At 50.7% G+C, this 13,373-nt stretch overlaps 1 protein-coding gene across 7 annotated transcripts in view; it reads left to right on the top strand.

The window, feature by feature from the left end:
- The first annotated feature begins 9,437 nt into the window (after positions 1 to 9,437).
- Positions 9,438 to 13,373, top strand: part of KIF3C (kinesin family member 3C) — a 55,673-nt gene continuing 51,737 nt past the window's right edge. For 6 of the 7 annotated variants that reach the window (XR_013402357.1, XR_013402356.1, XR_013402355.1 and 3 more), the window contains exon 1: positions 9,438 to 11,812. Coding sequence is in view for 3 of the 7 variants with exons in the window: in XM_077958275.1 (XP_077814401.1) it covers positions 10,268 to 11,812 (1,545 nt within the window). In the remaining 4 variants the exon portion in view is untranslated. 7 annotated transcript variants of the gene reach the window in all.

Here is a 13,373-nt window from a genome sequence, read left to right on the forward strand (position 1 = left end):
TCCTGGGCTCAAGGGATCCTTTTGCCTCAGCCTCCCGAAGTACGAGGATTACAGGTGTGAGCCATTACACCCGGCCAGAACTTGGTTTTTGTAGGGTACATCCAAACCTGAATTACTTGTATTTGAATATTTGTAGACCCCAGAGTTACCAAACAGTGAACTCTGTCTTCTTTGTATAATCTTACCGTGGCTGTCACTGGGACCACACTGGAAGATGGTGGTGGAACGGGAATCCCCTGTGGAAAAATAACTTTTTTTTTTTTTTTTTGAGATGGAGCCTTGCTCCATTGCCCAGGCTGGAGTGCAGGGGCATAATCTCGGCTCACTGCAACCTCTGCCTCCCAGGTTCAAGCAATTCTCCTGCCTCAGCCTTCCCAGTAGCTGGGACTACAGGCACATACCACCATACCTGCCTAATTTAGGTATTTTTGGTAGAGACAGGGTTTCACCATGTGGGCCAGGCTGGTCTTGAACTCCTGACTTCAAGCAATCTGCCTACCTTGGCCTCCCAAAATGCAGGAATTACAGGCATGAGACACCGCGCCCTGCCAAGAACTTTCATTATCAAAGGAAATGCAGCAAAGGAGCTTCTTCCTCCCACCAAGCCAGTGATGGGTCTGTATTCAATGAAGTTGTCATTCAAACCAGGACTAGGAAGCAACTGATCTGTACCTTACCATCATAGGAAGCTCACCCCGTGGCACAGGGGAAACACTAGGAGGGTTGCAGGTTTGGAGTCTGTAGACTGTGCCAATTGGCTGCGTTTCCTTTCCTTGTCACTTAATCAGTCTGAAGATTAGGGTCCTCCTTATAATGTGAAGATATTAATATTTTCTCCTTTCCTGGGATTTATGTGAAGATCAAGTGAGTAACAAATGTGACAATACTTTATTAACTGTTAATCACTCTACAAATCTAAGGGTTTATTCCTGTAATTTCTTTGTCTCACCTTTCCATTTTCTCGCCTTGAAGGTTTTTTTTTTTTTTTTTTTTTTTGAGACAGAGTTTCACTCTTATTGCCCAGGCTGGAGTGCAATCACGCGATCTCGGCTCACTGCAACCTCCGCCTCCTGAGTTCAAGCAATTCTCCTGCCTCAGCCTCCTGAGTAGCTGGGGTTACAGGCGCCCACGACCACGCCTGGCTACTTTTTGTACTTTTTAGTAGAGACAGGGTTTCTCCATGTTGGCCAGGCTGGTCTCGAATTCCTGACCTCATTATCCGCCCACCTCGGCCTCCCAAAGTGCTGGGATTAGAGGCTTGAGCCACCACACCAGGCCTTTTAAATTTTTATTTATTTATTTATTTGTTTGTTTGTTTGTTTGTTTGTTTTTGAGACGGAGTCTCGCTCTGACACCCAGGCTGGAGTGCGGTGGCCGGATCTCTGCTCACTGCAAGCTCCGCCTCCCGGGTTTACGCCATTCTCCTGGCTCAGCCTCCCGAGTAGCTGGGACTACAGGCGCTCGCCACCTCGCCCGGCTAGTTTTTTGTACTTTTTAGTAGAGACGGGGTTTCACCGTGTTAGCCAGGATGGTCTCGATCTCCTGACCTCGTGATCCGCCCGTCTCGGCCTCCCAAAGTGCTGGGATTACAGGCTTGAGCCACCGCGCCCGGCCTTGTTTGTTTATTTATTTATTTTTTCTTGCCTTGAAGGTCTTTAAACATTCATTCATTTGCTTAATGGCCAATATTAACTATATAACAATATTATATAATAACTATATTAACAATATTAACTATATATATATATATATATATACACTTTTTTTTTTTGAGATAGGGTCTCACTCTGTTGCCCAGGCTGGAGTGCAGTAATGTGATCTTGGCTCACTGCAACCTCTGCCTCCTGGGCTCAAGCCATCCTCCCACCTCAGCTTCCTGAGTAGCTGGGACTACAGGCACGCGCCACCACAACTGACTAGCTTTTGTATTTTTTGTAGAGATGAGGTTTTTGGCATCTTTTGTAGAGATGAGGTTGGTCAGGCTGGTCTCGAACTTCTGAGCTCAATCCACTGGCCCCGGCCTCCCAAAGTGCTGAGGTTACAGGTATGAGCCGCTGCCCTCAGGCAAATATTAACTACCTTAATTATAGCCAGAACTGTGTTAGGTATGGGAAAAGGAGACACAAAGACAAAAACCATGGCTCTTGTCTTCAACACTTCATGGTGAGAGAGACAGATTCAGTTAGCCACAGTACAAGTCAAACTGTGATGAGTACTAGGGGTCTAGCTAAACAGAGACCTATAACATCATGAAGAGAGGAACTTTTTTTTTTTCTTTTTTACAAATTAATTAATTTTTTTAAAAGATGGGAGTTTCGGTATGTTTCTCAGGCTGGTCTTGAACTTCAGTGCTTAAGTGATCCACTGTCCTCAACCTCCCAAAGTGCTGGGATTACAGGCATGAGCCATCGCACCTGGCCAAAAGGAAAAATAATTCTGGTAGAGTCAGGGGAGTCAAATAAATCTTCCCAGAAGAGATGATGCTCATATGGGACTTTATTTATTTGAAAAAAATATTTATTGAGTGCATAGTATGTGCTGGAAGCTGCACTAGTCATTGTGATCACAAAAATGAATAAAGTAGACATGTTATGACTTAACAGACCAGGGGAGGTGGACAAATTATGATTTAATTACATTTGTACTAATTTCTTTCTTTCTTTCTTTCTTTCTTTCTTTCTTTTTTTTTTTTTTTTTTTTGAGGCAGAGTTTCACTCTTGTTGCCCAGGCTGGAGTGCAATGGCATGATCTCGGCTCACCGCAACGTCCGCCTCCCAGGTTCAAGCAATTCTCCTGCCTCAGCCTCCCTAGTAGCTGGGATTATAGGCATGTGCCACTAGGCCCAGCTAATTTTGTATTTTTAGTAGAGATGGGGTTTCTCCAGGTTGGTCAGGCTTGTCTCGAACTCCCGACCTCAGGTGATCCACCCGCCTCGGCCTCCCAAAGTGCTGGGATTACAGGCGTGAGCCACTGCACCAGGCCTATTTGTACTAATTTCTATGAAGGAAAGCACAGGGAAGGTTGAGAACCTATTACAGAGGGACATAACCTAGGTTGGTAAATCAAGAAAAGTAACCTTAGGGAGGGACATTCAAGCTGAAATCTGAAGGATGAAAAGGAGGTATCTAGGCAGAGATGGTGAGGATAAATATTCTAGAAGCAGAGACACAATGTGTAAAGGCCCTGTGACAGGAAGTTGGAAGGGAGCTGAAGAAGGTCATTGTAACTATATATATGTCTCAAAAAAAAAAAAAATCAATGAGAAGCATTGGAAGCTTTTTTTTTTTTTTGATGGAGTCTTGCTCTGTCACCCAGGCTGGAGGGCAGTGGCGTGATCTCGGCTTACTGCAACCTCTGCCTCCCGGGTTCAAGTGATTCTCATGCCTCAGCCTCGAGTAGTTGAGACTACAGGAATGCACCACCACGCCTAACTAATTTTGGTGTTTTTAGTAGAGATGGGGTTTCACCATGTTGGCCAGGATGGTCTTGATCTCCTGACCTCATGATCCGCCAGCCTTGGCTTCCCAAAGTGCTGGGATTACAGGCGTGAGCCACCGCACCTGGCCTGGAAGCTTTTTAAGCATGGGGTGACATGATCAGATAGGTGTTTTTAGTTTTACTTTCCTTTTGAGACGGAGTTTTGCTTTGTCTCCCAGGCTGGAGTGCAGTGGTGTGATCCCGGCTCATTGCAACGTCTGCCTCCCGGGTTCAAGCGATTTTCCTGCCTCAGCCTCCCAAGTAGCTGAGATTATAGGCCTGCGCCACCACACCTGGCTAATTTTTTGTATTTTTAGTAGAGATGGGGTTTCACCATATTGGCCATGCTGGTCTTGAACTCCTGACCTCAGGTGATCCACCTGCCTTGGTCTCCCAAAGTGCTGGGATTACAGGCATGAACCATAGCGCCTGGCTGATTTTTACACTTATTTATTTATTTATTTTAGAGACAGGGCGTTGCTCTGTCACCAAGGCTGGAGTGCAGTGGTGTGATCATGGTTCACTGCACCCCTGAATTCCTGGGCTCTAGGGGTCCTCCCACCTCAGCCTCCCAAGTAGCTAGGAATACAAGCATGCACCACCACATCTAGCTATTAAACAATGTATATATTTTTAGAGATAGGGTCTTACTATGTTGCCCAGGTTGGTCTTGAACTCTTGGCCTCAAGCCATTTTTCCGCCTTGGCCTCCCAAAGTTCTGGGATTACAGGCATGAGCCACTGTGCCTGGCCAGATAGATGTTTTTAAAAGATTACTTTCTTTTTTGTTTGTTTGTTTATTTGTTTTTTGAGACAGAATTTCGCTTTTGTCACCCAGTCTGGAGTACAATGGCGCGATCTCAGCTCATTGCAACCTCCACCTCCCAGGTTCAAGTGATTCTCCTGCCTCAGCCTCCTGAGTAGCTGGGATTATAGGCGTGCGCTAATTTTTGTATTTTTAATAGAGACGAGGTTAATTTTTGTATTTTTAGTAGAGATGGGGTTTCACCACATCAGCCAGGCTGGTCTTGAACTCCTGACCTCAGGCGATCCGCCCACCTCAACCTCCCAGGTTGTTGGGATTATAGGCGCGAGCCACCGCGCCCGGTCAAAAATATTACATTCTAAAGAATGAATGCATAGGGGTGGCTGGGTGCGGTGGCTCACGCCTGTAATCCCAGCACTTTGGGAGGCTGAGGTGGGTGGATCAGGAGGACAGAAGATCGAGATCATCCTGGCTAACATGGTGAAACCCCGTCTCTACTAAAAATCAAAAAAAAAAAAAAAAATTAGCCAGGCGTGGTGGTGGGCGCCTGTAGTCCCAGCTACTCGGGAGGCTGAGGCAGGGGAATGGCATGAACCCGGGAGGCGGAGCTTGCAGCCGAGATCACCCACTGCACCCCAGCCTGGGCGGCAGAGCAAGACTCCATCTCAAAATAAATAAATAATGAATACATAGAGGTAAGAGCATACTCTGAATCTCCCCATTCAGAGAGGCCAGATTGGAGGCTACTGTGGGAGGTCAGACCAGAGAATATGATGGCTTAGTCATGATAGCCACTATGGAAGTAGAAAATACATGGATAAATCTGAGAAATATGCAGGAAGTTGAGTTGGCAGAATTTCATATTCCAATGGACACTTTGAGAGTGAAGGAAGTGCTATTTACAGAGCTAGGTAATATTTTTGGAGGGGAGAATAATGAGTTCAGTGTGAACAAGTAGAATTTCAGGTACCTGGACAGCCATTACAGAGTCGGATATAGAGGTTTAGAACTCAGAAGAGAGGTCTGGACTGGAGATACAAATCTAGGAACTATACAGACAATAATAGAAGCCATAAGCTATAATGACACTAGAGGGTGGCACTGGAACTCACTGATGTCCTTGGTAAGAGAGGTCTCTGTTGCGGAGTGGGAGGAGAAGCCATTTAAGTTTGTTTTTTTTAATTGAGATTGGGCTGGTCTAGAACACCTGGCCTCAAATGCTCTTTCCACCTCGGCCCCCCGAAGTTCTGGGATTACAGTGTGAACCACCGCACTGGGTCAGCCATATGAGATTGAGCAGTGGAATGAGTAGAAACAGGCTATGTAGACAGAAATAGACAAAGTTAGGAAGACTGAGTGCAGTGGCTCATGTCTGTAATCCCAGCACTTTGGGAGACCACGGTGGGAGAATCACTTGAGTCCAGGGATTTGAGGCCAACCTCGGCAACATAGTGAGACCTGGCTAATTTTTAAAAGTATTGTTTGTTTTGTTTTGTTTTGAGACTGAGTCTTGCACTGTCACCCGGGCTGGCACGATCTCGGCTCACTGCAACTTCCAACTCCCGGGTTCAAGGGGTTCTCCTGTATCAGCCTCCCAAGTAGCTGGGATTACAGGCACGCGCCGCCACGCCTGGCTAATTTTTTGTATTTTTAGTAGAGACAGGGTTTCATTATGTTGATCAGGCTGGTCTTGAACTCCTGACTTCGTGACCCACCTGCCTCGGCCTCCCGAGCAGGGATTACAGGTGTGAGTCACCGTGCCCGGCCTAAAAAAATATTGTTTTAAATTACCCAGATATGGTGGCATACTCCTGTAGTCCCAGCTATTTAGGGGGCTGAGGGTCGCTTGAGCTCAGGAGTTTGAAGCTGTAGTGAGCCATAATCACACCACTGCACTGCAGCCTCAGTGACAGAGTGAGACCCCTTCTCAAATAAATTAATTGAAATAAAAACAAAGGACATTTTGGGCAGAGGAGCAGCATGAGCAAAGACAAGGAGACACGAAAAAGTGGGGTGTGTTTGGGGACTTAAGCTAATCAGAGTGGCTGGAGACTTGAGTGTGTAAGAGGAAGGAAAAATGAAGACAGTGGTGAAAATGGAGACGCTGAAGTGAACAGCCTTGAATGCAAAGGACAAAAGAAAAGAAAACTGCTATTTCTGGAGTGCCTCCTATGTCGTAGGAGTTTTTGCATACATTATCTCACTTAATCCGGGTGTGTAAGGTAAGCATTCTTTTTTTTTTCACAGACAGGTTCTCATTTTGTTACCTAGGTTAGAGTGCAGTGGTACAATCATCGCTCACTGCAGCCCTGAGCTTGTGGGCTTAAGTGATGCTCCTACCTCAGCCTCCTGAATAGCTGGGATTACAGCTTGAGCCACCACACCTGGCCAATGTAAGCACTCTTATCCTAATTTATTCCACTGAAAAAATAGCTGTTCAGAGAAGTTAAATAATTTACCCAGGATCACACATCTTTTTTTTTTTTTTTTTTTTTTTGAGATGGAGTCTCGCTCTGTCGCCCAGGCTGGAGTGCAGTGGCTCGATCTTGGCTCACTGCAAGCTCCGCCTCCTGGGTTCATGCCGTTCTCCTGCCTCAGCCCCCCGAGTAGCTGGGACTACAGGCGCACGTCACCATACCTAGCTAATTTTTTTGTATTTTTAGTAGAGATGGGGTTTTACTGTGTTAGCCAGGATGGTCTCTATCTCCTGACCTCGTGATCTGCCCACCTCAGCCTCCCAAAGTGCTGGAATTACAGGCGTAAGCCACCGTGCCCGGCCCATCTTTTTTTTTTTTTTTTTTTTTTTTGAGATGGAGTCTTGCTTTGTTGCCAGGCTGGAGAGCAGTGGCGCCATCTCGCCTCACTGCAAGTTCAGCCTTCCGGGTTCACGCCATTCTCCTGTCTCAGCCTCCCGAGTAGCTGGGATTACAGGCATGAACCACCATGCCCAGTTAATTTTTGTATTTTTAGTAGAGATGAGGTTTCATTATATTGGCCAAGATGGTCTCGATCTCTTGACCTCATGATCTACCCACCTCGGCCTCCCAAAGTGCTGGGATTATAGGCGTGAGCCACTGCGCCCGGCCCATCTTTTTTTTTTTGAGACAGAGTCTTGCTTTGTCACCAGGCTGTAGTGCAGTGGTGCCATCTCGCCTCACTGCAGTCTCGGCCTCCTGGGTTCAAGCGGTTCTCCTGTCTCAGCCTCCGGAGTAGTTGGGACTACAGGCATGCACCACCACGCCCAGCTAATTTTTGTATTTTTAGTAGAGATGAGGTTTCATGATGTTGGCCAAGATGGTCTCGATCTCTTGACCTCATGATCTGTCTGCCTTGGCCTCCCAAAGTGCTGGGATTATAGGCGTCAGCCACCGTGTCTGGCCTAGGATCACATATCTTATAAGCAATGGGATTTCAATCTCCCACTCACACAAGAGGATCTGGGTATGTCCCCTGCCAGGTGGTGACATCAAGTGGGAAGAACAGAGTGAGGATCACTTTTATCCAGCGCCGCAGTGTCAGATGCATTAGCCTAAGCAGAGAAAGGGTATTCAAAACCCAAAACCGAATGCAACCAGAAAATAACGGAAGAACTAAAGGCTCCATCCAGAAATCACGTTGTGAGAGCCAAGAGGGGTTAGTCTACAGAGCAAAAACCTCACCTGGTAATTGGTCCAAAAGCCAAGTTAGTCATAAGCAGTGGAGCTTAATCAAGGAGAGGGTGGAGGGAGGCCAGGGAAGTTCAGAAGTGGGCAAGCTAAGTCTCAAGCCTCTAGTCCAGCTCACACTCAAGTCCTGGGATGGGGAAGAGTTAAGGAGGTAAATTTTGTTGAGTTGGAACACTAAACAATTGGGTCCTCTAGAGGATAACATGTTTGGAAATGTTTTGTGGAAAGACTCTTCTGGTATCTCTGTAAAGAAGGGTCTCCAGGTTTCAGATAACAGCACCTCTCAATCTGGATCTTATATGGAGAGTAAGGACAGCTTGGGCTCAGTTCACAGACTCAACTGCCCTCTGCAGAGTGGACCATGGATAGGACTCTGGCTCGGTCCTTGGCCTTGTGGAACTACACTTGATGTGTATCCTACAGGAAAAACAACAACAACGACAAAAGATTAAGACTCCCATAGAGGAACACTAAGCACAGACATGGTCTCTCCAGGATACTCAAGGAAGCAGGAGATGTCAGGCAATCCAAGCCAGGACAGGACTTCTCGTGGTACAGTACTTCATGAGTCATTATTTCATTTGAGCCTCCCAACCACTCCATGAAGTAGTTGTTAATTATTTCTTTCCTGCCTCGAATTTTTTAAAAAGTAAATGAGGAAACTAAGGCTGGAACAAGAGGAGTGATATCCACTCCGTTGGATGGTCATCAGAACTGGAACTTCAATCCAGGTTTTGTTTTAGGTAAATTCTGTGCCTCTTTCACTATAGGAAAAAAAAAATTGCTAAGGGAAGGCTTCGTGGAGGAGGAGATGCTTGAACTGCCCCAGTGGCAGGGCACTAAGTGCCGAAGGGTGATAAGGCTTCTGGGCAAAAGCACAAAGATGCTGCATAGCAAAGCAAGTTAAAGAAACAAAACAGGTTCCGGGAATGTGCACTCCTTGAGGACAGGAAGAACCCAGATCCTAGAATGGGGCCTGGGACTCAGCAGGCGCTGGATAACTGAAGAAATGGCTGTCTGGAACACAGATTTTTCTCTAGAGGAGTAGTGGAGGTGAGGTTGCGAAGTCGGGAGATGGAGAGGCTTTCACACAAGGAAGGCGGTGGAGGAGGAGCGAGGGGGCCCCGGGTGCCTGTGCGGACCTGAGGTGCCAGAGAATCAGCTGGAAGGCGGCTCCAGCAGAGAGAAGAGGAAGGCCAGAAGTAGACCGGGACAGGGGGAGGAAAGGACAGAGTCAAGGAACATTTAGGAGTTCGGTTCCAGGAGGCCTGGCGACACCCTGACGGGGAGGGGTGACGCGCACCCATTTGCAGGCAGAAAGGCAGGAGCAGGGGGGTGTCCGAGGATGGTGGCTCGGAGGGACCAGGCGTGGGTGGTGCAAGCTCAGCAGTCACTCAAGGGGTGGCATGCCGATGAGGGAGGCGCCTCTCGGACTGGGGGACCGGGAAAGGCATTAGCAACCTGCCAGAACCCGGTTAACAAAGGCGGGACTACAATTCCCGGCATGCTCGGGCTCGGTGGGGTGACGACGGGCGGTGGCTGCGCTGCAACCGACTGGTGGGCGCAGGACTTGGGTCGGCACCGGAGCCTGTCATCCCAGAGCGGTCGGCGGGGGTGCAGACACGGCGATGCGCCCCTGTGCCCAGCACCCGGGCCGCGCCGGGCTCGCGCCTCCCGCCCCGCGGCCCCGCCCCCTGCCCCACCCCAGCCGGGAGGCTTAGCTGGGGCCGCAGCGCGGCGGCAACATCACTCTTGCCGCCGCTGCTCCGCCCCATCCCCTTCTGTTTTTCTCTCTCATTCTCCAGTGGCGGCGGGGAAGGCGGAGGCAGAGGCAGCAGCAGCCGCGCTGGCTGCAATGAATGATCCCCCAGCTTGCGGGGAGGACTCCAGGTGAGCCTCTGCCCTCGGGAGGCCTGGGACCCCCGGCCGCCCACGACCGGCAGCCCACGCTATGGATCCCTAGAGGAAGGAGGAGAAGACAGCTCGCTGCCCACCCCCATCCCATTTTCCTCTTCCTTTATCTCATTGTTGCCGAAGCTGTTTACGGCAGCGCTCCCTCTGCTCCGGCATGGGGCGGGCTCCGGGCACGGCTGCTCGGCAGGCGCTCCTTCCGCGGCGGCTGGGCGATTCTGCCTAATTCACCTCCCAGCCGGTGCAGAGAGGACCGGAGAGCGGTGGAGGCCCGGACTGCAGCAGCGTTGGGGCCACCTCCCAGCGTCCCCACCCTAGGAGGCTGCATGCGGATTGAAGAGCGGCGCCTGGGGACTGGGCCGGCCCCGCTGATCCCGACCTAGCGAGCAGGACAGCAGGACCGCCCAGGCTGCGGAGGGGCTCGGGGGCAGGAAGGTCAGAGCAGCAAGATGGCCAGTAAGACCAAGGCCAGCGAGGCCCTCAAGGTGGTGGCCCGGTGCCGCCCCCTCAGCAGGAAGGAGGAGGCTGCTGGTCACGAGCAGATCCTTACCATGGACGTGAAACTGGGCCAGGTGACCCTGCGGAACCCCCGCGCTGCCCCGGGGGAGCTGCCCAAGACCTTCACCTTTGACGCTGTGTATGATGCCAGCTCCAAGCAGGCCGACCTGTATGATGAAACCGTGAGGCCCCTGATAGACTCCGTGCTCCAGGGTTTCAATGGCACGGTGTTTGCCTATGGCCAGACGGGCACTGGCAAGACCTATACCATGCAGGGGACCTGGGTGGAGCCCGAGCTGCGCGGGGTCATCCCGAACGCCTTTGAGCACATCTTCACCCACATCTCCCGCTCCCAGAACCAACAGTACCTGGTCCGGGCCTCCTATTTGGAGATCTACCAGGAAGAGATTCGAGACCTGCTCTCCAAGGAGCCGGGCAAGAGGCTAGAGCTGAAAGAAAACCCTGAGACGGGCGTCTACATCAAGGACCTCTCCTCCTTCGTCACCAAGAATGTCAAGGAGATTGAGCATGTGATGAACCTGGGGAACCAGACCCGGGCTGTGGGCAGCACCCACATGAATGAGGTCAGCTCCCGCTCCCATGCCATCTTTATCATCACCGTGGAGTGCAGCGAGCGTGGCTCTGATGGCCAGGACCACATCCGAGTGGGCAAGCTCAACCTAGTGGACCTGGCTGGCAGTGAGAGGCAGAACAAGGCAGGCCCCAACACAGCGGGAGGGGCAGCCACACCATCCTCGGGTGGCAGTGGTGGCGGTGGAGGCAGTGGTGGCGGTGGTGGTGGAGAGAGGCCTAAGGAAGCCTCCAAAATCAACCTGTCATTATCTGCCCTGGGCAACGTGATTGCTGCCCTGGCGGGCAACAGGAGCACCCACATTCCCTACCGGGACTCCAAGCTGACCCGGCTGCTCCAGGACTCCCTAGGGGGAAATGCCAAGACCATCATGGTAGCCACACTGGGGCCAGCTTCTCACAGCTACGATGAGAGCCTCTCCACCCTGCGCTTTGCCAACCGAGCCAAGAACATCAAGAACAAGCCCCGGGTGAATGAGGACCCGAAGGACACGCTGCTGCGGGAATTCCAAGAGGAGATTGCCCGCCTGAAGGCCCAGCTGGAGAAGAGGGGGATGCTGGGGAAGCGGCCCCGGAGGAAGAGCAGCCGCAGGAAGAAGGCCGTGTCCGCCCCGCCTGGGTACCCTGAGGGCCCGGTGATTGAGGCCTGGGTGGCAGAAGAGGAGGATGACAACATCAACAACAACCGCCCGCCCCAGCCCATCCTGGAGTCAGCCTTGGAGAAGAATATGGAGAATTACCTGCAGGAACAGAAGGAGCGGCTGGAGGAGGAGAAGGCAGCCATCCAGGATGACCGCAGCCTGGTGAGCGAGGAGAAGCAGAAGCTGCTGGAGGAGAAGGAGAAGATGCTGGAGGACCTGCGGCGGGAACAGCAGGCCACAGAGCTGCTTGCGGCCAAGTACAAGGTAAGGGCTCCAGAGGAGCTGGGCACTTGAGAAGTCCCTGCAGGGAATCCTGGCAGGGAGGTTCTTCTTTGAGAGTCTGTGACCTGGCCTGAAGCGGAGATCCTCCCTCAGCACCACACACTGCTCTCCTGCCAAATGTGCCCCCAGAGCAGCCGGGCAAATTGCTCTGATACCGGACTGCCAGGCACATGCACAGGCACACACACACACATGCGCGTGCACACACACATGAAGCAAAGCGGACAGGCGGTCTCTCAAGCCAGTGAGCTTGGGGTGGTCTGACCTGCTGCGGTCATTTCCTGCTGGTGGCCTCAGGATCAGTCAGGTCTGTGGGATGGCCAGGCAGCCTCTCGTGAATGTGGATTCTCGTTCCTTCACAGCCTCCTCCCCTGAGGCTTCCTCCCTCTGCAGCATCTTCAAACCTCACATCGTTTTAATAATATCATTTGGTTAGTACTTCAGTTTACAAAATGCTCCACATATATGATCCATACATGATCTCATTTGATCCTTTGGCCATCCAGGGTCACAGTTCTGAAATCCCCATTTCAGAGGTGAGGAATTAAAGCTCAGAGAAGTGACATGACCAAGGTTCCATCCTATGAAGTGGCAGAGCTGAGCTGGAACCCATGGACCTCATGCTGTTTCAGTGCTTAGCTGGGCAAAGTGGGACCGTGAACAGATTCTGCTCCCTGGGAAAATGGTCCCCTGGGGCTTACAGTGCAGTGGCCATTGCTTGCTATCATTAGGAAGGCGATTTGGGGGTTATGCAGAAGGTAGAGTGGAAAAAGCACCAAACTGTATACCAGATAGCAAGAGACTGGCCTAGCTATTTTACAGCTCATCAAGTGACTCATTGTAAGTTGCTTCTCTCTTTTCTCAGGCCTCAGTTTACCTTTCTGTAAAATAGAGCGTTGGCCTGGGTGATCTCTGAGGCTCTACCTATCTGACAATTCTATGGCCTATATTAATCTGAGCAGCAAACCAACCGACCCCCACCCCGAGGCCTCATCACAGTTAATATCCAATTCCCCATGAGCCCGAGAGATGTCAGAACCTCAGCATCCTTCCTGAGCTCTTTCCTACCCCCCAGTACCTTCCAGGCCCTGATGGTGCTAACTACAGAGGCCCCTGCCTGTCCAGTCATAGACCTATTAAATTTCATTGCTGGGATGCCACAACTCAATGTTCCAGGCATTTCCAGGCCCCTGGAGCCTTCAACACTAGGGGTTGAAGGAAGGACACAGGAAGCCATGAGCTTGCTGGGAAGAGCAAAACATTGTCATTTCTTATTCCTTCTCAGGAATGTGGGCTGGGGAGCAGGGGGGCCCAGCCTACAGCCACTGAGACAGTGACAGATGAGCTGTATGCCATTGTCTGTTTTGGGAATGCGTGACTGCAGCAGGGGCTCTGGCCTTACATATTTAATATTTAATTCACTTCTTTGAGCCCAGCAAGAGTTATGCTGAGCTATTTCCTTAAGGAAAGGATCAGGGGCCTGGAACCTTTAGGGACATCCTGAGAGAAGCAGGATATTAGAGGCAGGGCCGTTAGATTGAGC

Source organism: Macaca mulatta, chromosome 13 (assembly GCF_049350105.2).
Source record: "Macaca mulatta isolate MMU2019108-1 chromosome 13, T2T-MMU8v2.0, whole genome shotgun sequence".
Classification (NCBI taxonomy): domain Eukaryota; kingdom Metazoa; phylum Chordata; class Mammalia; order Primates; family Cercopithecidae; genus Macaca; species Macaca mulatta.